The sequence below is a fragment of the Phacochoerus africanus genome, chromosome 12 (assembly GCF_016906955.1).
Source record: "Phacochoerus africanus isolate WHEZ1 chromosome 12, ROS_Pafr_v1, whole genome shotgun sequence".
Lineage (NCBI taxonomy): Eukaryota > Metazoa > Chordata > Mammalia > Artiodactyla > Suidae > Phacochoerus > Phacochoerus africanus.
The window spans coordinates 38,486,614-38,511,113 of NC_062555.1; the positions used below are offsets into that span (position 1 = coordinate 38,486,614).

Genomic DNA, 24,500 nt, shown 5'->3' on the forward strand with positions numbered 1-24,500 from the left:
AATGTTCTTAACAGAGCACTATTTGTAATAGCCCAACACTGAAAAAAAAAACACATCTACCAACTACAGAACAGATAAATGATGATAAATTAATACAGGAATGAAAATGAACAAAATATTGCTACATGCGATACAGGAATGAGTATCACAAATGTAATGAAAGAAACCAGACAAAAGTAATACAAATGAAAGATCTTTTATAATCATTTACACAAAGTCTAAAAACAGACAAAAATAATGTTAGAAGTCAGGATAGCAGTTATTTCTCGGTGGGGTGTTAGGGAGGGTTCTGGTAATTTTCTATCTCTTGACTGGGTACTGTTACACCACTGCATTCATTTTGTGATAACTCACTCATCTGTGCAGTTCTGATCTTTATGTATGTTACACTTCAACACAGAAGTTCATTAAAAGAATTTTAAGCCTCTTATCTCCACTGGAATCAGGAAATCCTCTAGTCACTGTATAAGTATGCTGTAGGGCATGTGATGTTTATACTTGCCCAAAACCACACAAGCTCATATTTCAGAAATATGCTGATATCATCTAACTGGTTTATCCTTGGACATATCAATTCTTAATGACTGAATTTCTTTTGCTCTTCCAAAGCAGCAAAACACTCAGAACAAGTATTAAATGAATGCCTGAAGGGTTGCTCCCTCTCATTCATTTCACAGAGCTCAAGGATAATTAGATAAAGAGCACTTGAAACAACTTACTTTTTCCTTTCCAAGGCTGAACACTCCTCATCACACTCCAGCCTTGAAAAGCAAATGAACAAAAATTAAGTCAAGGTATAGGTATCATAGAACAGTTAAGTTCTTATATGGTCAACCTAGAAACAGAATAGACTCTGGCCAAAAAACAGTTGGATGAGGTTCCTTTCAAGGACAGATGGGCCGGCCTCTGAATTATGGCAGTCTAGGAGTCCTCAGAAGGGCCTTGGAGTGTCCCCGGTTGCTCAGACCCCAAAATGCTTCCAGTGCCTAACAGCCCCACCTCCCCCTCGTGACACAGCTACCACTCTGCTTTCTTTCTGTGAGTTGGGCTGGACACATCAAGGTCTCTCCTTCCTCTGGTTACTATCTGGAGTGAGGCCTAGAAAAGCCTCCTCTGGTCTTAGCTGTATCCTGAGTAGGATTTGCTGGATTGGCATAGGTGTGGTCTTTTAACCTCAGGTGTCTATCGAACACTGTGTGTGTAAGGCTTTACTGTGGGGGATTGACACAAATGAATGGTTCTTGTCCTCTGGAAATTAAGTCGAATGGGAGAAAGAAGGCACAGCTACACATTTAAAAAATTACCTGGCTTGGTGAATTTCCTTCTTAGTAATTAACTTGCTGATCTCCACCGAATCTCCAAGCTGCATGTCTGTTATTTTTGAGGCCATGGAAATAGCTGCTATTCTGAAGTATATAAAAGGAAGGGAAGAAAGGCACTGCAGTTTTATAAGAACCTCCTCATATTAGGCACACAGAAAACTGCTTTCAGGACAACCTATGTTATCTTCTCAAGCAGATTCTAGGCAGCTCCATAGGAAATGATGAGGTAATACACTCCTCAGCATCTGGGCCAACGCTGGGCACTCAGTGGGTATTCAAACAATCTGATGTCTGCCTACTTCTCAAAGCCCACCTCCAGGACACATCTCTGTATCTATTCACCCCTAACACTTCTACCTCTGTACGCAGATCCCCATGTGACCGTATGGGTCCCAGGATTTCAGGAGGCTGCAAAGATGCCTTGAGAACAGTCAGACGCCTCCTGCCCCACAGCAAGAGCACAGGACCTGGTCCTGGCTGTGCCACCACAAGAGATGGATGTTAAAGCAATTCACACAGCTTCAGGACATCTTCCCTTCTGGTCCCATGGTTTAAGAAGACCAAAAGGGGAGTTCCCGTTGTGGTGCAGTGGAAATGAATCCGACTAGGAACCACAAGGTTGTGGGTTCGACCCCTGACCTCACTCAATGGGTTAAGGATCTGGCGTTGCTGTGAGCTGTGGTGTAGGTTGCAGATGTGGCTCAGATCCCAAGTTGCTGTGGCTGTGGCATGGGCCGGCAGCTGTAGCTCTGATTTGACTCCTAGCCTGGGAACCTCCATATGCTGTGGGTGTGGCCCTCAAAAAAGTCAAAAAAAAAAAAAGAAGACCAAAAGGGAGAGGGAGGAAGGAGGGGGAGGAGAAATAAAAACATAGACTTAAGAAAATTTACTTAAAAAGCCTTCCAAACTTATCAACTATAATGGAAAAAATAAAAATGTATTTTAAATTTATTTTTTTATAATGATTTTAATTTTTTCCCATTATAGCTGATTTACAGTGTTCTATCAATTTTCTACTGCACAGCGTGGTGACCTGGTTCCACATACATGTATAGATTTATCACAAGTGATTAGACATAGTTCCTAGTGCTATACAGTAGAAAAAATAAAAATCTTAAAAAAATGAATTAAATTAAATAATACTGCAATGCTTCTAAAATGGGGACCCAGACATTTAAAAAAACAAAAACAAAACAAAACCCTTCCAACTTTAACAAAAGTTGCAAAGATCCTACAATAAACTCCTGTATACCCTTTACTGAGAATTACTGACTGTTAACATTTAAGTAGCACTAACCTTTGATAAGTACTGGATGCTTCAGAGCAAATCATGGTTTCTCTTCTTCGTCCACATTCACACTGCAGCTCTACCTAAAATAAGATGAACATGGAGTCACTTTCAGCACATGGAAACCATATGAACAGGTAGGTTTCACTTCTGAAGCCCCTCTCAAATCAAACCTAACTACACATGCAAACTGATGTGTGGTTGACGTGCTAGGAGGGAAGTGTCCAGTCTACAGTGCCCCTAACTGGGAATCACTCCTGGCCTTAAATTCTGCCCAACGGGGCAGGCCTAGAATGAAGTTTTTAATCATAGAACCAGGGGCAGACACCTGACCCAGGACCAGCCAAGGCCTAACAGACTCCACTTCAGCCCTCTGCCTTCACCTCCTCAGGGTGGCCTTGCTTATTACTCTCTCAGACAGGTAAGACCTCCTCCCACCCTCCACTCACGTTCTTGTGGCACCCTCTACAAGGGTGTAAATACTCCTTCACAACATTTACCACAGTCACGGTTAATTATCTGAGTAATTAGTTAGTATCTGTCCATCTAATAGAAGGAAGCATGTGCCTCCTGTTCACCAGTGGAGACCCAGCAGCTAGCATAGCATACAGCATCTTGCACTGAACAGACACTTATATATTTGTTAAATAAATGGAGCAGGCAATCAGAGTCTCTTGAGAGTCTCCTCTAAGGGGGGGACAGTGGCAGGTGTACTAGTCAGGTGGCAGTGTGTACTTTCTGAACTAAGGGCCATCTCAAGCTGGGTAGACACAAATCTGTCCATTTACTCCATCTTTCTCTTGTTAATTTAACCTGCAGTTCCTGGAATCCAATGACCCCTGATTAGGATGTGTGCCCAGGTGCCACTGTAGGCAGTTCTGGACTCATCAGCAGCCCCAGAAGCAGGGCCCCACCTGGAGTCAGGATTACGCACCTTAGCTTTACAAGCAGTCACTGGGCAGGGTGAGCTGAGGTGGCAGGGCGCCATACATGGGTGGCCACAGTCAGCTCTGGAGGTGGTGCATGGCTGCTTGCAGGGCTCATCCACAAGACACTCTCCTTTGTGACAGAGTCTCTGACACCTGTGCATCCCACATGGCAGTGTGGCACCACAGGGTAATCCGCAAGAGATATCAACCAGGTGACAGGGGATGTTGCTTCGTAACTAGGAGAGACAGAAGTAGCCATATACTTATCTCCATGGAGGATTTGGGGTGAATCTTAACTTCCTATTTAAACATTTCTGAGCTTGTAAAAAAAGCATTTTTTAAAAAAACTTCCTTTATCTGAAAAAAACATCAGGCTGATTTTCAAAGTCTGAAAGTTTATTTAGAAAAGAAAACAAACCTGAACCTTATTTAAAATGCTGGTTATGGAGTTCCCGTCGTGGCTCAGTGGGTTATGAAGCTGACTAGTAACCATGAGGATGTGGGCTCAATCTCTGGCCTTGCTCAGTGGGTTAAGGATTTGGCGTTGCTGTGAGTTGTGGGGTAGATCAGATCCCATGTTGTTATGGCTGTGGCCAGTAGCTGCAGCTCTGAGTCCCAACTCCTAGCCTGGGAACTTCCATATGCCGCATGTGAGGCCCTAAAAAGAGCCCAAAAAAAAAAAAAAAAAAAAAGCTGGTTATGATCTAAAGGGATTTGTTGTAGCAGCCAAGAGTGACTTGCAACATAAATTTCTGAAGGTGGGTAACAAGCATGTGAAACCAGATAACTAGGGAGTATCTGAAAATGTTATGACTAACTGTGAGGATCAGATGATCTTTCCCCTCCTCTGTAAACAGCCAGGGCACTGAGAGCCGACAGAAAAACCTAGGGGTGCGGGGACGCTTGGCTCATGGTTTCATGACAGCTGGCAGGGCTATTTTATGTAATTAAATACTCAATTCTCCTCATATCTCCATGATACAGTTTTAGGCAGCTCTATCATTAAAAAAATTAAGAGGCAACAGGCCATGGAACACCCAAATCATTTTTTCCTGAGAAACTGCCTCCTTCCGGGATTCCTCACTCCAGGAAAAAGACGCTGGAATCTTATTCCTGTGGAACCAAAGGTTACTTTTACATAGCCACTCAAATTCATTTAAGAGCCCTCAACATGAGGAATATATCTGGACTCTAGTGACACATAACTTGAACTCTTGACGAGGTCCCCAAAGTCTAAGACATACATGCTCTGAAATCAGGATGTTCATAGAACTGAATTCTTACCTACTCTACTACCAGTGGGCTGGGGATAATACTTTGGGCATATGCTCTGCCCTCTGTTGTCCCCTCCCCATACTGCTTGCCCACCTTCTCATTATCCTTTAGAATGTTACTTCTTCTTGCAACACCTTCCCTGGGTGTTCCCCTTCCATCCCCTTCAGTACTCTGTACTTCTCATGCTACTGTACTTATAAGCGACTGTTTACACATCTGTTTCCCAAAGAGTGAAGCCTTCATCAGGGCAGGGACCACACCTGTACTGTTCATTTCTGAATCACCCAAACCTAGCACACAGCAGATATGCAGTAAGTATTTGTTGAGTGAAATCCAAATAAGCCATCAACACAAAGATGACACATGGACGTCTGATTACTCTAAGAGGAAGTGAGGCTTTAAAGGAAGAGTAAGTACTACGGATTATGGCTTGAGAACCGCAGACAGGAAATAAATGGAGAAAAATATGTCCATCAAGATAAGAATACTGAAAGCATGTTGTCATAGTTGTCAAGAATTTCAAGAAACACTGGCCAATATGTTATGAAGTTAAAAAAAAAAAAGCAGATTTCAAAACAGAATAATCTTCATAGAGTAGGAGAGAGTGGGTATCACACATGTCTGGTAGTTTATACACCAGAATGTTAAGAATGTTTCTTTCTGTGTAGCAAAATAATACTAACTTAATTATCTACAAATGAATACAGATTAAAACAAAATTTTTTAGGTGTTTCAGAGGGTCTATAGTCAGCAGTGCCAAATACAGCTTAAATGCTAAGAATAAGGATGGAAGTTCCTTATGGTAGTGGCAGCGAGGAAGTAAGGAGGTATAGGTTAGCCTGGAGGAAGGTGTTTCAGCCCATTAATTAGCATGGAAAGCTGTGTAGGGAGTAAAGGGAAGGAACAGTAGCAACTGGTGGAGAGCCCTCCTTCACTCTCTTGGGATGTCCTCACTGTAACACCTGTCCCCGGACTAGCCACCTCTCCCCATGCCGCTTAACCTGGAAGATCTCTCTGAACAAGGCCTTTGCTCTCAGGGCCAACTAGCTGATTTCCACTCGATTGTAACTAGATTAAAAATGAGAGAAGAACAGACTCAGAACGCTGCCTCCTATGTAATTCCATTTACATGGTGGTCTGGAAAAGGCAAAACCATTGGGACAGACAGATCACTGGGTGCCAGGGCTGGAAGAAAGAGAAGAGTAGCTATGAACGGGCCTAAAGGAACGTATGAGGGTAAATGAACTGGTACACATCTTGACTGCGGTGGTGGTTACATGACTGTACAAATGCTTTTGTTAAAACTCATAGACTTGTACACTAAAAAGCACGAATTTTATTTTATGCAAACTATATCTTACTAGAAAAAAAGAAAAAAGGTTGCAATAGTAAATCTCTGCTTCTTGAAGTATATACACTTTCAGAAATAATGAGGCTAACAACTCTTTCATATGAAGGTTCCCAGGCTAGGGGTTGAATTGGAGCTGAAGCTGATGGCCTACGCCACAGCCACAGCAACGCCAGATCCAAGCTGCATCTGTGACCTACACCACAGCTCACGGCAATGCTGGATCCTTAACCCACTGATCGAGGCTAGGGATCAAACCTGCATCCTCATGGTTATTAGTCAGATTTGTTTCCACTGAGCCACGACAGGAACTCCAGAGGCTAACAACAATTAATGAAATCCAATCGTAAGTATCTGGTTGAAACAATGGACACTTGAGAGAAAAAACTTACCTCATGTTTGCCCATGCACCATTTCTGAGTTAGAAAAGTACAAGGGGGACACTTGTCTTCACTATGACAAGAATGATATACTGCAGAAAGACAGAGGTAAAATTAGAAATAACGTTTAAATAGAGCCACATAGGTTATTATCTGTATTACAGTGGTGTTTAACATGGAACTTTTTTCTGTCTTTTTAGGGCCCCACCTGCGGCATATGGAGGTTCCCAGGCTAAGGGTCTAATCGGAGCTGCAGCTGCTGGCCTACACCAGAGCCACAGCTGCACCAGATCTGAGCTGTGTCTGCGATCTACACCACAGCTCACAGCAATGCCAGATCCGTAACCCATTGAGTGAGGCCAGGGATCAAACCCACAACCTCATGGTTCCTAGTCAGATTTGTTTCTGCTGCACCAAGACGGGAACTCCTGGAACTTTTAAATTTAGGAGTTGGGAATACTTTTTTAAATGGTCATTGGAAGGTAAAGTAGCTGGTTTTATATTACAGTGTTGAAAGATGAGCGTGAGTGAGAAAAAGAAACCCATCTGAGGAGAAAGAGACAAAGAAGCAGAGAAGGAGGTGGCTTTTCCGCCTTGTCTCCTGGGCTCTGCCACATGATCTGTCCACACTCACTACTCATCCTCTTGGTCCTACTTTGCACAGAAACTTCTCCCTTTTATTCAGACATCTTTGCTACCTATCTAACATGCTTCCTCTGACTCCTTTCAATTTCCTTACATCTGGAAGAGGTAGTATCTCCACACTCATCTCCTACAACAAAGCATTCCTTGGTGGACCATACCCTGCCCTGAGCTTTTCTGTGCTTTGATGTTTTTGTTCTTAGCAGATGGCTTGCTGTCATTATATCTGGCCCAGACACATTGTGTCAAATGTATTTAACTACAATCTCCTTCCTTTCAGAAAGGACCTAAGAACCTCAAGGTCCTAGGCTATTTTTTCCTTCTTCTGAACTTCCCTCTATGTCTGACACCATGCTGGATATACAACAAACACTCAAGAAAAGCTAAATGAATGCTGAAGCAGGCTAAAAGAGAACAACTCACAAATGGTTAAGTTCTTACTATGGACATTAATCAGCAGGATTTGGATTCCATCTGTAACATCGGTAAGCAACTAAAAAGGAAGTGAGTGCAACTGAGTGGGCAAGTATCTCCTTGGCCATTAACTTCATGCTGGTTTGAACACCACGCAGGGGTCTGCCAGCTAAGTTGGGAGGGCTATGCTATGGTCCCCAGGAAAGGACAGAGTTTTCACTTCATTAGGAATTTAATTCTCTTCCACTGTATTAACTTAAAAAAACTGAGAACTAGCTGCACGTTTGTCATTCTGAATAATATGGCCAGACTTTCTTTAAGTATCAAATCTGATGACATGTTATATCAGGTATGTCTCTAGGAGTTGGCAAAATGAAATGATGGGCACAACATGGTCCTAGAAGAAAGCCAGTGACTAGACCGCCTGATGTCAAGTAGCTATTGATCTGGTATCTACAGCAGTCTATCAGAAAAAAGCTGGCAATAACTTAAACCTCCAGCAACATCAAACTTACTGAGTTAGTTATGGCCCATCCATGTAATAGAACACTCAACTATCATTAAAAATCAACATTGCAGGGAGTTCCCATTGTGGCGCAGTAGAAACAAATCTGATTACTATCCATGAGGATGTGGGTTCAATCCCTGACCTCACTCAGTGGGTTAAGGATCCAGCATTGCCATGAGCTTGGGTGTAGGCTGGCAGCTGTAGCTCTGATTCAACCCCTAGCCTGGGAAGTTCCATACGATGCGGGTGTGGCCCTGAAAAGCAAAAAAAAAAACAAAACAAAAAACAAAAGGCACTATAGAAAAATATTCATTGATAAGGGGATAGATTGAAATTATAATCATAAGAGGGGGAAAAAGCTAAATAAAATAAGTTCAGTAGGATCCTACTTTTATTTTAGGGAGAAAAAAAGCAAATACAATGCTCACAGAAAAAGGCCATGAAAAATACACACTAAGGCATAATTCCTTTTTTTTTGTGTGTGTCTTTTTGCCATTTCTTGGGCTGCTCCAGCGGCATATGGAGGTTCCCAGGCTAAGGGTGTAATCAGAGCTGTAGCCGCCGGCCTACGCCAGAGCCACAGCAACGCAAGATCCGAGCCGCGTCTGCAACCTACACCACATCTCACGGCAACGCCGGATCCTTAACCCACTGAGCAAGGGCAGGGATCGAACCTGCAACCTCATGGTTCCTAGTCGGATTCGTTAACCACTGCGCCACGATGGGAACTCCAAGGCATAATTTCTAAAAGGTGACATAATGGATGATTTAATTTCAATCTTTTGACTTTCTTCCTTTTTACATAATAAACATATATTTTGAGAGTTCCTGTCATGGCTCAGCAGAAACAAATCTGACTAGCATCGGTAAAGACGCAGGTTTGATCCCTGGCCTCATTCAGTGAGTTAAGGATCCAGTGTGGCCATGAGCTGTGGTGTAGGTTGCAGATATGGCTCAGATTCCTCGTTGCTGTGGCTGTGGAGTAGGTCTGCGGCTATAGCTTTGATTCTACACCTAGACTGGAAACTTCCACATGCCTCGGGTGCGGCCCTAAAAAGACAAAAAACACAAAAATACAAAACATGTATTTCATCTACAAAAACAACAAAACCAAAGTTCCCTCTTTTTTTTTTTTTGGTCTTTTTAGGGCCACACCCATGGCATATGGAGGTTCCCAGGCTAGGGGTCCAGCCAGAGCTGTTACTGCTGGCCTACATCATAGCCACAGCAACATGGGATCCAAGCCATGCCTGTGACCTACACCACAGCTCACGGCAATGCTGGATCCTTAAGCCACTGAGTGAGGCCAGGGATCAAACCTGTGTCCTCATGGATACTAGTCAGATTCATTTCCACTGAGCTACGATGGGAACTCCTGAGGTTACTTTTAACTTTGCAAAAACATGCTTAACTTTGAAATATGCACCAAGAGTGGAGGCCACAAAGAAAGACGTCAAGTCCATGAAAGACAAGACCAGCTGGGGATTCTCCCAACCTTTGGGGTGTGCCTGCCATCCACAGATAACATCCTAAATGACACAGTGTAGCAGGCTGTGAGGTTCGGGGGCAAGGAGATGACACTCACCTGGATGGTCACATTCATGGACTCTGGCACAGGTTTGGGTACACTCAGGGGGCCTGGTACCACAGGGAACTGGAGGGTAGATCACTGACGCGCCACAGTGGCAGGTTAATTCATCAAAACCTGGTGAAGCAGCAGGCAAAACAAAACCCTTCATGAGTCTGAGATGAGCACACACATAATTACATCACACACACACACACAGACACACACACACATATACACCCCTTTTTTTAAAAAAAATTGGCTTGTATTTTTAGAGGAGAATGGGGGGGCTCCTTTTATTAAAAAATATTTTTATCTTATTAAAGTTGAGCTGGTGACAAAGAGTTCCATTTTAACTTGCAGTAAACTGTAAGTCTATGAGTACATGAGCCATTTTTACATGTATTTTATACATTTTATAAACAAAAGATCCATAGACCATCTCTTTGGACAGAACAGGAGACTTCTACTGAAGATACAAATTTTTTTTTTCTTTCTTTTTTTTTGGTTAGGAAAATGGATAGAGATTACACAATCCACAGGTAGTTAACACACAAAAATACACATTAGAATATAAACCTTAGAGAGCCACTGAAGTCATTAAAAAAATTCTTATAGGTACAATCAATACCTATCATGTTAAGAGGTATGAATCTGAGACGAAGCCGACTGCTAATCTGAGTTTATCAGGCTCAGTTCACAAGCCCAAATCAAAATGAGATCTCCCATGGGACCTCCAACAAGCAGCGCAAGAGTTCTCCCTCAGACCCAAAGGGGGGCTAGTTTTTCAATTCCGTCCTTGGAAGAGGTCAGGCCTTTGGTCAGAGTTCTCAACTAGGGACCCAGAGTCAGGAAACCAAAAGCCCTCTGGGATTCTTCCACCCACCACTCTTCTCCAGCCAGGAGGCTCCAGCAAACACTTCAGAGGCTGCACAATGTGGTGGAAAGAGCCCTGTAAATATGGCAGGAGCCTTAGGCTTCTAGTCCTAGACCTATATCTCACTTGCTCAGTGACTGTGGGCAGGTAACCTAACCGCTGAGATTTCTTTTTTTGGTTTAATGGGGATATTAAGCTGTGACCTATCCACTGAATAAGCTTACTGTGGGGATGGGCTAATAGATGTGAAATAACTAGGTAAAAGAGTCAGGGGGCTACATAAGTTATTTTTATGGAACTCTGTGTGCGTGATTTGTAATAAATCACTGACTTGTTGGAAAAAACCTCCTTTCTGAAAGAGTATTCCAGAGAAGATATTCTGGGAAACCCTGATCTAGGCTAATCTCCTAATGTAATAGTTCTCAAAGTGTGCACTGTTGACCTCTAGGACTCCCTGAGGTCAAAATTATTTTCATAACAATACTTAGACACTATTTACTTTTTTTTTTTTTTCTTTTTAGGGCCACATCCATGGCATGTGGAAGTTCCCAGGCTAGGGGTCGAATCAGAGCTCTAGCTGCCGGTTTACACCACAGCCACAGCAACGTAGGATCCGAGTCACATCTGTGACCTACACCACAGCTCACAGCAATGCCAGATCCTTAACCTACTGGGCGAAGCCAGGGATCGAACCCGCAATCTCATAGTTCCTAGTTAGATTCGTTTCTGCTGCGCCATAATGGGAATTCCTAGATACAATTTACTTTTTTCACTTATGCTGACATTTGCATTGATGGTGCAAAAGCAACAGTTGGTAATACTGCCAGGGCATTAGTGCAAAAGCACCAAACTATGATCACTGTATTTCTATTGCTAAGCACTTAGAGTAAATAAAAATGACAGTTTCACTTAAGAAAGTCCTTGATGGGAAATTCCCGTTGTGGCTCAGCAGTAACAAACCAGATTAATATCCATGAGGATGCAGGTCCGATCCCTACCACTGCTCAGTGGGTTAAGGATCCGGCATTGCTGTGGTTGTGGCATGGGCTGGCAGCTGTGGCTCCAATTAGACCTAGCCTGGGAATCTCCATATGCCACGAGAGTGGCCCTAAAAACAAACAAACAAAAAAACTAAGGCTTATTAGTTCAGTAATCCAGACCAATCTAAGAAAATCAATCATTCAGAATTTATCATGCCTTATGACTTTTTTTTTTTTGCTTTTAAGAGCTGCAGATGCAGCATAAGGAAGTTCCCAGGCTAGGGGCTGAATTGGAGCTGCAGTTGTGTACACCACAGCCCCAGCAACACAGGATCCAAGGTGCATCTGCAACCTCTGCTACAGCTCATGGAAATGCTGGGTCCTTAACCCACTGAGTGAGGCCAGGGATTGAATTCGCATTCCTCACAGACACTATTTCAGGTTATTAACCTGCTGAGTCACAGTAGGAACTCCTAGAACACTTATAATAAAGCATACAGTGAAGACACTCACTAGCTTGCCAACACGTCTGGCAATTCCCACGATGACAAGGTTCTTCACATCTATGTAGGCCACAACGGAGTTTCCTCCCACAAATCAAAGGACACTTGTGCTCCTTATCCTAGGAAGAGAGGTTTATGCTTACAAAATTATCTCCATTTTACATTTTCCATAAACAAGATTAATAAAGAAGAAGCTCTCCACAGTTACAGATCACATGATGTTTGGGATTAGCTTCAAACTAATGGGGGGAAGAGTAGGTGGGGATGTGGATGAAACAAGATTAGTCACGAGCAAATCATGACTGAAGCTAGATTTTGGGCATATGGGACTCATACTAGTCTCTCTGCTTTTACATATGTTTGAAATATTCAATAAGAGGAAGTCTTTAAACTTGCAAACACCAATTTATTAGTCTTGACGTAGAGAACAATTTCATCACTCTTCACTTTGTCAATATAAATATTAAAAGTAACATTTATTTATTTTATGTATATTCATACATGTGCGAATATATGTACTATTTAACTATTGGTACCATGTTATCTTGTTTACACGCATACACACACACGCACACAATAACAGTACCAACTGCCAGGCAGTGCTTCCTTTAGTTCCACAGAAGTGAGTATTTCAGATAACTGAACATGTTCCTTTAAAAAATGCCACATTCATTTTGCCTATTGATTGGACCCAAGAAGTGCATGAAACTTGAAGCCTGAGTTGCTAAGGCCAGGTCAGTCTGTTTTGGACAGCACATAGTCTCTTGCCGATGACCACACATTTATCCAATGGTCTTGGGCTCTGGGGTCTGAGGCCTTCTTCCTTCTCTGCCTCTTCCATGTTGCCATTGGCTGACTTTTTGACCTGCCTGAGGCCTAAAAAGGCCCAGCCTGTCTCTCTGGGCAGCACTCTGACTGCTGGTCAGGGAACCTGTCTAGTGATTTCTAAATCTGGGCTCATTCTAGATGGCTGAGGCTTCCAGAAGCCCAACCCTTTGGACGAATGCATCTGACTATGCCTAATGACAGGTCCACTTACCACACAGCATATCTCATTACACTTATGCCGTCCACATAACCGCTTCTTGTTACACCGCTTGTCACACATAAATGTAGCATCTGCTATGAACAAATAAAAAGAAAAAAAAGGTCAAAGGATGAGTATTCATTCAACAAATATTTGAGTGACTACAGGCTGAAGAAATACAAATGTAATGAGTAATGATGTAAATAAATTAGTTATGGCGAAAATACATATTAAAATAAGATCATTTTTCACTTGTCAGACTGTCAAAAACAGAAAATAAGAATACTCAAGTGCCTACTGATAGATGAATGGATAAAGAAGATGTAATATATATACACAATGGCATATCACTGGGCCATAAAAACATGAAATCTTGCCATTTGTGACAACATGGATGGCCCTAGAGGATATTATACTAAGTGAAATAAGTCAGAGAAAGACAAATATTTCATGATTTCACTTAAATGTGGACAAATGACTAAACTAAACAAAACAGTCATAGATAAAGAGAAAAAACGGGTGGTTTACAGATGACAGGGGAGTGGGGGGAAGAAAAGAAATAGATGAGGGAAATGAAGAGGTATAAACTTTCAGTTACACAACCAATGAGTCAGGGGTATGAAATGCATAGTGTGGGGAACATGATCAATAACTAAGATCTTTGTATGGTGACATATTGTAACTAGACTTATTGCGGTGATCATTTCAAAATGTATAGAAAAAAAATCACTGTGTTGTATAACAGGAAAAATACAATTGAAGCTCAACTATACTTTGAAAACAAAATAACTCAAAAAAGAGATTATATTGAGGGTTAACACAGGTGGGGGGGTGAAGGAGGGAGAATTAGATAAAGGTAGTTAAAGGTACAAACTTCCAGCTATAATATAGGTATTAGGGATGTATAATATGAAAAACATAATTAACACTACTGCATGTCATACGAAAGTTGTTAAGAGAGTAAATCCTAAGAGTTCTCATCAAAGACAAATTTTTTTCTTCTGTTTCATTTTGCATCTATACGAGATGGATGTTCACTAAACTTACTGTGATAATCATTTAATGACATGTAAGTCGAATTATTATGCTGTACACCTTAAACTTATACAGTGCTATATGTCCATTATATCTCAATAAAACTGGAAAAAAAACAGGTATACTAACTAACTTACAGTATGGGAGAAGATGTAGAGAAAGAGGTAGATTCATATTTGGTGGATGGGAGCATAAACTTTTTTTTTTTTTTTTGGTCTTTTTGTCTTTCTAGGGCTGCACCCTTGGCATATGGAATTTCCCAGGCTGGGAGCTAAAATGGAGCTGAAGCTGTCAGCCTACACCACAGCCACAGCAACTTCAGATCTGAGCCACATCTGCGACCTAGGCTGCAGCTTGCAGAAACACTGGATCCTTAACCCACTGAGTGAGGTCAGGGATAGAACCTGCTTCCTCACGGAAAGTCAGGTTCTTAACCCACTCACTGAGCCACAACGGAACTCCTGAGCAAAGGTGTTGAATAGACTTTTCTAAGGAAGATATACAAATGGCCAAGCACATGAAAAAATGTCCAACATCATGAGTTTTTAGGGAATGTAAATCAAAACAACAATGATTTATTATTTCATACCCACTTAGGATGACAATAATAATACTAGCAGTGGTAAAAGAAAATAACAAGTGTTGGAGAGGATGTGGGGAAACTGAAACCCTCATATGGTACTGGTGGGAATGTAAAATAGTATAGCTACTATAGAAAACAATATAGCAGTTCCTTAAAAAAAATTCTACCTAGAATCAACATATAATCCAGCAACTCTACTCCCAGGTACACACCCAAAAGAATTTAAAACAGGTGCTTAGATAAAAGCCTGTGTATAAGTGTTCATTACAACACCAGTTAAAAGGAGAAACAACCCAAATGTCCATCAATGGATGAATGGATAAACAACCTGTGGTATACATACAATAGAATATTATTCAGTCATAAAGAGGAATAAAGTATTAATATGTGCTATAGGGTGGATGAACCTTAAAAACATACCAAGTGAAAGAAACCAGAGACAAAAAGTTACATATTGGTATGATTCCATTTATATGAACTACTCCGAATAAGTAAGGGAAAGGTTAAGTAGGGATTGAAAACTTAATAAATGAAGGGTTTCCCCTGGGGATGATGAACATGTTTTAGAATTGACAGAGGTGATGATTTTACAACAATGTGAAGGTACTAAATGCCATGAATCACGCTCTTTAAAATGTTTCACTGTATGTTTTGTGAATTTTATCTCAATAAAGGTGCTAAAAGTGTTCATGGGTAAAACAACACTTTGGATTTGTTTCCAAAGTAAAAAATTTCAGTGAAAATTAAAAATAGGAAAGGGAGGGGTGGATGAAAACAAAAGTCTCTCTGCTTTCTTTTTTTTTTTTTGGCTTTTTAGGGCCTCACCCACAGCATATGGAGGTTCTCAGGCTAAGGGTCTAATTGGAGCTGTAGCCACTGGCCTATGCCACAGCCACAGCCATGCCAGATCTGAGCCATGTCTGCGACCTACACCACAGCTGACGGCAACGCCGGATCCTCAGCCCACTGAGCAAGGCCAGGGATCGAACCCACAACCTCATGGTTCCTAGTCGGATTTGTTAATCACTGAGCCACGACGGGATCTCCAGTCTCTCTATTTTCACATATGACTGAAAATTCACATCTTAAACTAAAAAAGTGGGACAAGATGATTATTACACTATCCATAATAGGGAAAAATTGGAGTCAATCAAAATGACCACCAAAAGGACAACAGTGAACTACGGCATAGCCACATACGGAATACTCTTAAGAGGGAGAGCTATATACACTGACAAGGAAAAATGTTTTTGATATATTATTGAGGGGAAAACAAACCAAGTTCCAGACAGTATGTTTAGTTAGTAAGCACCTAAGTTTAGGGGAGAAAGAAAACCACAGTAGCATGTGTACATGTATGTATGAATATAGAAAAATATTTGGACCCATTTCCAACAAACTAATGATGTGGTTTCATCAGAGGAGTGGAACTAGGAGGGGGAAGCAGATGAGTACATATTTTTACCTTTTATTTTATATTATTTTATTAATTTTTTTACTTTAAAATTGTACTAATGTAGTAAGTTATATTATAGTAAATTATATTTTTAATCACCAAAACTTTGTGGTTTTGAGGAAGATATTTCTGGTTATGTCAAATATTCAGATATTTGAGGCAGATATTTAGTCATCCTCCACCTTCTTCAGGCTAACAGATCCTTAATTTTATTCAGAAATGGGTGCCCATGTGTTCCTCAGATCCAGGGGTGAATGATGAAAAGTCTAACTTGTCATGCTAATTTGATTCCCCTTGTTAGTTATGGGTTTAGACCCAAACATGTGATATAAAATAGAGTGAGGGTCTTTCAGGACTGTCTTTCCTACTCTCAAGAAGAAAGAGAAGGTTGGAGTTTCCATTGTGGTGCAGCGGAAATGAATCTGACTGGGAACCACGAGGTTTGACCCCTGGCCTTGGGGTCAAATTGGAGCTGTAGCCACTGGCCACAGCCACACCAGATCCAAGCCAAGTCTGCGACCTACACAACAGTTCACAGCAGCACCAGATCTTTAACCCACGCAATGAGGCCAGGGATCAAACCTGCGTCCTCATGCTAGTCAGATTCGTTTCCACTGAGCCATGTCTGGAACTCCTCCTTGGGTTTTTGATACCTATTGCCAGAAGCACTCCCAATACTGCTTTCTTCCTGACCAGATTAAGAGCTTTCATTTGTACAGGTTTATCTTCTATCACTTTTCCAAAATAGTTTTAAGTGGTTTAAACAAAGATTATGTGATGGTGGGTAAAACAGGGATAGAACCATAATAAAGTGGAAAACCAGGATCAAGGACAAAGTATTCCAGGCCTCAAGGTTAGGATGGCTGCTAGCTCTGTCCCTCTTCCAGGTTCCAATGGTGCTGTCAAGCCTTAAGGGGTTTGAATATCAGCTTGGAAAAAGTTTGCTCCTTTGGATATTATTTACCTTCCCTTTCTATACCAATGTTTTGTTATGAAAAACTTCAAACATAAAAAAGTTGAAACAAATTTAGTGAACATCTATATACATCCACTACCCAGATTTTACCATTACTTTTTCCCATAATTATCTATTCTTCTATCCATCCATCAGTTTATCTTAATTCTGGATGGTTTTCAAAGTAAGCTGCATACATGAATACACTTCTCTACATTTTATAGTATTTCATTAACTAGAATTCAATTTATGGTTTTTGTGGGTTTTTTTGAGGTAAAAGTTACATATGCACAAATCTTAAGTGTACCTGCACTGAATTCTGACAAACACATAACCCAATCCCCTACCAAGACGGAGAATGTTACCTTCACCCCAGAAAGTTTCCTCATGCCCTTTCCCAGTCATACCTTCACTTTTGAGACTGGTACATGGAAGCTCCTATGGAAAAAGAAAAAGGAAGAGTAAATACTTTAAGGAATAAATGAAACAACTGCTAAATATAAAACACATACCCCAAATATGCTGTACTTCCTGGCAGTCACTTAGTCACCAACTTCACCTACCTGGAGCTAGGGTAGCCCAGTCCCTGTATTAATATGCTTTACTCACAGCAGGATCCCAGGTCTAATGACTTTTCATGCAAATATAGCTGTAACATTCTTTGTGGTCTGGCCTCCAAACTCAGAGATCATCGTGTTACAAAATGTGAATAGAAAGAAAGACTGCTAAAGGTATGCAAAGCAAAGGGAAATTACTGTTTGGCAAGAATGCAGATTGAAAAAGCCGAGAGAAGCATATTATAAGAACTGAAAATATATAAAAATTGGGTGTCATTTAATGCAGGGCAAACAAGCTCTACATACTCAAAAGTACCCCTGACACCACTGCTGAACCACAGCAGAGCAGAATTCGGTGATACTTTGGCATTCAAAATTTTAGTACTGTGGATCCAATTATATGGGAAGGGTCTCAAAGGTCTGTCACATGTGATTCTGCTGACACATGTTCCTGGTGATAAGCAGTGGTGAGGCTGCTGTGTGAAGAGCGAGTCAGTCACTTGGGAGAGAGTGAGCCTGGCTGGCTGCCCAGGATCTACATCTGAATTTGGCTTTGATGTCATGTACAGGTTGCCATGTATGCAGAAATAAGCAAAATGATAAAAATATTTCTTCTTGGTGAGAATGACCCTGAGAAAAGGGGGCAGCTGCTAGAGTTGAGGACAGACATAAAGATGTATAAGAAATCGAAACTTCTTGGCTAGAAAGAGGTTTTAGATAATGAGCTGGCTGGGTTAGATGATATGAAAAAATCCCCCCTATGCTCTTGTAGACATACGAAGCAAAGGTGACTCAGAAAATTGCTTGAGTAAGTCGTCTAGTTAACGCAAACACTGAAACAGAAGAAATGACATTGTGGAGCAGTACCTACAAATGCAGGGGAAGGCAGAGCTCCCATAAATCCCTATAATAAATATGAATTACCAATAAGACTTACACATAGAATTCCTTTTTAAGCAGCAGTAAGATATAGCATACATTTCTCAAAGACTCCCACCAAAGTGATTAAAAGAGAATAACCTTTGAACCTTTAAGAAATAAGTTCTCTTTATCTAGAAAACTCACTTCCATGGAAAAGCCCATTCTATTACAAAAGACATTTCAGGGGAAATGTGGGTAAACAATGAAGTGATTATCAGTATTTCAAAGAGTTCTTTCACTTTGTCAAATTGTTTAACAGAATTCAAGATAATAGCGAGCTTCTCCAGCAATTTTAGAATAAGACCTAATATTTGTAAAAATTCAATTTATGCATAACTTTTCAAGAATACTCACTTGCTATGGGGCCCACTATCAGAGGCAGTGAGGACAGAGAGCGAGTGAGAAGCAAAAAAGCACAGAGGCAGAGAAAGGGATGGCTGGGAAGAAGCAAACTGACAGTAATCATTTGTAGCTCGTGCGTCCTAATCCTGCTTGCAATTCTTGGTCACAAAGAGCACCTCTAGGCATCATTAAATTTATGGTTATTAAACCACAGTAACTCAGTCTTCAAGCTGGTGTTTCCAAAAAGCATAAAGCGGTTCTGTACCTGACATTCAAGATACCTCTTCTGCCCCATGTATTTTGTGATTTCTTTCAGAAAAATCCCCTACACATCCTCCTACAACTCTTGTCACAGGTAAACTGCACTACTTTGACATTCTTTTTTCTCTCATTCTGAAGCTCACCTATTAAGCTGGCTCCCAATTTATGGACTACATCCTCAGAATCATGTACAAGTGAGCTGCTACCCAGACCTTGGGCTATATTTAACAAATAGAACCAATACTCAAAATTCTGTCTCTATTTAGCCTGTGCTCTGCTGGGACAGGTGCTAATATGCACTGAAATGACCACTAGTAGGTCAGAAAGCAGGCGAGATCAACACTCAGTATGTTCCATAAGTTGGACTACCCAAAAACATTTATAGGAAAGCTTCCTGTCTCTTCTAGTTACAGACATATGAATGAGCACTAATTCCAAAACGGTAAGATGACTGACCCTTTTACAATACATAGTCTGATAGACAGCCACAGGCAGAAGGCAGAAATTGACAAAATAGTTGTATAGTGAAGAATTAACATTACCCAAAGAGAGGTCTGGCCTTTGCCCCTGGCTTCTGGAAGATAATCTTGAAATACTATCCCTGATATGAGTATAATTGTTTACTTGGGGCCTTGGATCACCAGATAGTCTAATACGATTTAAGGTAGAGGCTGGCCACACCAATGATCAATGTAATTTAGGGTGTGGGCTTCAGGTCATAGTGTTAGTAGATTTCTGGAGGGACTGGAGACTGATATCAGCTACATGGGTAGTCAACTATGCTAACAGGATGGAGCCCCAATAAAAACTACACACCCAGGCTTGGGTGGGTGACCTTCCCTGGCTGGCAATACTCCACAAATACAGTCACACACCAATGCTGAAAAAGTAACACTGTTCCAACTCTGTGAGGAAAGGACAAGTGGAAGCTTCATATTTGGTACCTTCTTGCATTCTGTCCTTCCTGTTTCTTCCTTTGATTGACTGTAATCTGTATTCTTTACCTATAACAAACTGTAATCAAGAGTTTAATAGTTTTCAAGGAGTTCTGTGAGTCCTTCTAGAGAATTACGAAACCTTGAGGGTGGTCTTGGGGACCACTGGATTGCAGTTGGTATCAGAGGTGAAGGTGGTCTTGTGGACTGTTCTAATTCAGCAATTGTCTAAACTCTTGCAGTGGCTGTCAGAAGTGAGTGTGTAAACTGTGTTCCCTCTAACAATAGTGATACGGTTTTTCTCTTTTGGCATCTATCATTATCACACAGTATTTAGAGCTACTTGTATACATGCCCTAAGCCTATTACTGGCCTCCGAGCCTTGAATGCTGACTTCTTCATACCTCTCCTGTAACTGGTCCATATTAGGTGTCAGCACGTATCAGCTGGACTGAATGAATTATACACGGTGTAACAGGAATAAGCCTGAAGGCTATTTTGATTCCTTCTCTCCCATAATCATTAATTTCAAAGGTTCTGTGGCAATAACACTAGCATTGTGTAAGATTTACCTTCGTTCTGAAAGAGCATCTGCAGGAAATAACTGATGTGCGAGAGCATGGTCCACAGTCTCCTTCATGGCAGAGCTTTTCACAGGTATGAATGAAATCTTCAATAAAAATGAAAAGAGCTGGGAATGAAAACTGCAACTACTCATTTTCAGACCCCCAAATTCACTAGCCATAATGTCTTCCACCTCTATGCCCTACAACACCGTCATGAGAGTTGAGGGAAGAAGGATGCTGTCAATGCCTCTTTCCCTATCTTCCCTTCATCCAGCAGGCTGAGACTTTCCTAGCAAGGACAGGCCCCAGCATTAGTCACAGGAATATGTTTTGGAGCACAGGATGCCCTGCCTAAGTCAAAGAACAGATTTTTGACTCAGGTCTCCAGGTTAGACTTGTATCTCCTTAACACTGCAGCATTGGGTGACTTACTGAAGTACTCTTGACCCTGAAAATCATCTGAGGATCATGAAGTCAGAAACCATGATCCATAATCTCATTGACTTAGTATTGTGACGGTCTGGTGACGGGTGGCCTGCTATTCATTCTGTGAAACTCAGTTTTAGGTTAAGTCCTGTTTCAAGGACCCCTCAGGGATCATCCATGGTCTCTCTATGGTTGTTTACCTGATGTATTTTTTTTCTATCCTTTTACTTTCAACCTAACTTTTTTTTTTTTTTTGGCTTTTTAGGGCTGCAACTGAAGCATATGGAGGTTTCCAGGCTAGGGGTCTAATTGGAGCTACAGCTGCTGGCTGACACCACAGCCACAGCAACCTGGAATCCGAGCTGAGTCTGCAACCTACAGAAACAGCTCACGGCAATGCCGGATCCTTAACTTGCACAGTGAGGTCAAGGATCGAACCACAACCTCATGGTTCTTAGGTGGATTCGTTTCCACTGCGCCACGATGAGAACTCCCAACCTAACTCTATCTTTGATTCTAAAGTCTGTTTTCTGAAGATATGTTGGATCTTTTCTTGTTTAACTGTTTAATCCATTCACATTATTGTTATTATTGATGTAGCTGCATTTACGTTTGTCATTTTACTTTTAGTTTTCCATATGTCTCCTGCCTTTTTTGTTAATGTAATCCTCTTCAGCCGTTTTCTTTTGCATTAAGTGAATATTTTCCAGTGTAACATCTCACCCCATAATAGCATTTTTTTCGGGGGTGTGTGTCTTTTTCTAGGGCCGCACCTGCGGGATATGGAGGTTCCCAGGCTAGGGGTCTAATCAGAGCCATAGCTGCCGGCCTACACCACAGCCACAGCAACGTGGGATCTGAGCCTCGTCTGTGACCTACACCACAGCTCATGGCAATGCCAGATCCTTAACCCACTGTGCAAGGCCAGGGATCAAACCTGCAACCTCATGGTTCCTAGTCAGATTCGTTAACCACTGAGCCACGACGGGAACTCTGCATTTTTTTTTAAAATATATTTTGAGTTATTTTTTTTCTTCTTCTTCTTCTTTTTTTTTTTGCCTTCTAGGGCTGCACCTGAGTCATATTGAAGTTCCCAGGCTAGGGGTCGAATTTGAGCTATGACTGCCGGCCTATGCCACAGCTACAGCAACATGGGGTCCGAGCTGGGTCTTCAACCTATACCACAGCTCATGGCAACACGGGATCCCTGACTCACTGAGTGAGGCCAGGGATTGAATCTGCATCCTTGTGGACACTAGTCAGATTCATTTCCGCTGAGCCACAATGGGAACTCCTGAGTTATCTTAATGTTTGCTCTAGCGCTTACCATACACATCTTTTCAGAATCTACCTCAGATTTATACCAACCTAGCCTTACTCCTATATAGCACTAGTCTCTTCTTCTCTTTTGCAGTAGTATTGCTATACATATTATACCTATATGTCACAAATTTAACAATACAGTTATAATTATTGCTTTATACAATGTTACGCCTATTAAAGAAGTATATATTTAAAATTTGTTATATTTATCTTATTTACTATTTCTGGTTTTCTTCGTTTGTTATTACAGATAGGAGTTACCATCTGGTATCACTTCCTTACTCCAATACAACTTTGATCTCACCCACCTCATTCATGCTATTATTGCCAGATACATTTCTATATATTATAGGTCTAACAATACACTAATATACATGTTATTTTATACAACCACTCTTTAAATCAGCTGAGAGAAAAAATATGCACTTATAATTTCTTTTACAATTATGTAATCAGCTTTGTTTTTTCATATGGACTACATCTGCATTTCCTTGCTATCAGCTTGAAGACTTTCTTTAGTATTTATATTAAAGTAGATCTGTTAGCAATGAACTCTGTTTTTCTCATTTTTGAAAGACTGGCTGGATATAAGATTCTTGTTTTGTAGTTTTTTCTTTCAGCACTTGAATATGTCATCCTTCCTGTTGTGTTCTCCATTATTTCTGTTGAAGTCAGCTGTGAATCCCGTAATGGTTCCCTGTATGTGATGTGTCATTTTTCTCTTGCTGCTTTCAAGATTTTCTTCCAATTCTTTGGCTTTCAGTATTTTTACTGTGTCCCTCGGTGTGTATCTCTTTGAATTTATCCTACTGGGGTTTGTTGATTTTCTTGGATGTGAAGATTAACGCCTTTCAATACATTTGAAAAGTTTTCCACCATTATTTTTTTGAATATGTGTCTGCTCTTTTCTCCTCTCCTGGTGTTCTGCTACACACACATTTGTGTGCCTAAAGGTGTCCCCACATTTCTCTGAGGCACTGTTCATTTTTCTTCATTTCATTCTCTCTTTGTTCTTTGGAGTATATAATCTCTATAGATCTATCTTCACATTTATTGATCTTTTCTTTGCCAGCTCAAACCTACTGTTGAGTCCTCCTAATTTTAATTATTGGACTTTTCAACTCCAAATTTTCCATATGGTTTTTATAATTTCTCTCTTCAGTGACATCCTCTACTTGATGAAATACTGCCTTTATAACTTCATCTCTTCAAGCATAGTCTCCTTTAGTTCTCTGAACATATTCATAATGGCTACCTTGAAGTCTTTGTTAAATTTGAATTGGTCTCTCTCACAGAAAACTGAAATAGGAAACAAAGTTTTTGTTACCTGTGTTTTCTCCCTCTTTGCATACTGTGCAATTTTTTGGTGGAAACTAAACATTTTTTGGTAATATACTGTTTATAGCAACTCTGGACACAGTTTCCTCTTTCCATAGCTTTTTAAAATGGCTGCACCTATGGTATATGGAAGTTTCCAGGCCAGGGACTGAATCTGAGCCACACTCTTGGCAATGCTGGGTCCTTAACCCACTGCCCCAAGCCAGGGATCAAACCTGTGCCTCTGCAGTGACCCAATCTGCTGCAGTTGGGTTCTTGGCCCACTGTGCCACAGTGGGTACTCCTCCACGGCTTGTTTTTTTGTTGCTGTCTGCTTGTTTACTTGTTTTGTGACTTGGAGAGGCAATTTTAGTGAAGTTTGTTTCTATAACAGTATAAAGTCATCAGCAATTTTTTTTTTAATTAAAAGAAATTTTTTTTGTCTTTTTAGGGCTGCAGCAACAGCATATGGAAGTTCTTAGACTAGGGGTCAAACTGAAGATGTAGCCACTGGCTACACCACAGCTACAGCAATGCGAGATCCTTAATCCACTGAGCCAGGCCAGGGATTGAACACACATCCTCATGGATACCAGTCAGGTTCATTACTGCTGAGCCACAACGAGAACTCTCAGCTTGTTGCTCTTAATTAAGAGGAACTATTGTTTTCTATAGGGCCCTCAGGCCTGAACTTCCCCATACTTTTTCAAATTAAAGTCAGTTCCTTTGGGGAATATTTTGGAGCTCTCCTTCCTTATGGACT

At 41.0% G+C, this 24,500-nt stretch overlaps 1 protein-coding gene across 7 annotated transcripts in view; it reads right to left on the reverse strand.

Moving 5' to 3' along the window:
* NFX1 (nuclear transcription factor, X-box binding 1) overlaps window positions 1-24,500 on the reverse strand; it is a 74,437-nt gene that overhangs the window by 12,811 nt on the left and 37,126 nt on the right. For 3 of the 7 annotated variants that reach the window (XM_047754661.1, XM_047754657.1, XM_047754660.1), the window contains exons 10-19: window positions 20,678-20,775; window positions 17,455-17,527; window positions 13,073-13,155; window positions 12,044-12,152; window positions 9,692-9,811; window positions 6,555-6,634; window positions 3,545-3,775; window positions 2,620-2,693; window positions 1,305-1,406; window positions 720-761 (exon numbers count right to left, since the gene is read on the reverse strand). In XM_047754661.1, the coding sequence (XP_047610617.1) occupies window positions 720-761; window positions 1,305-1,406; window positions 2,620-2,693; window positions 3,545-3,775; window positions 6,555-6,634; window positions 9,692-9,811; window positions 12,044-12,152; window positions 13,073-13,155; window positions 17,455-17,527; window positions 20,678-20,775 (1,012 nt within the window). The remainder of the gene's footprint in view (window positions 1-719; window positions 762-1,304; window positions 1,407-2,619; window positions 2,694-3,544; window positions 3,776-6,554; window positions 6,635-9,691; window positions 9,812-12,043; window positions 12,153-13,072; window positions 13,156-17,454; window positions 17,528-20,677; window positions 20,776-24,500) is intronic. The other 4 variants (XM_047754662.1, XM_047754659.1, XM_047754663.1 and 1 more) reach the window with 3 other exon arrangements.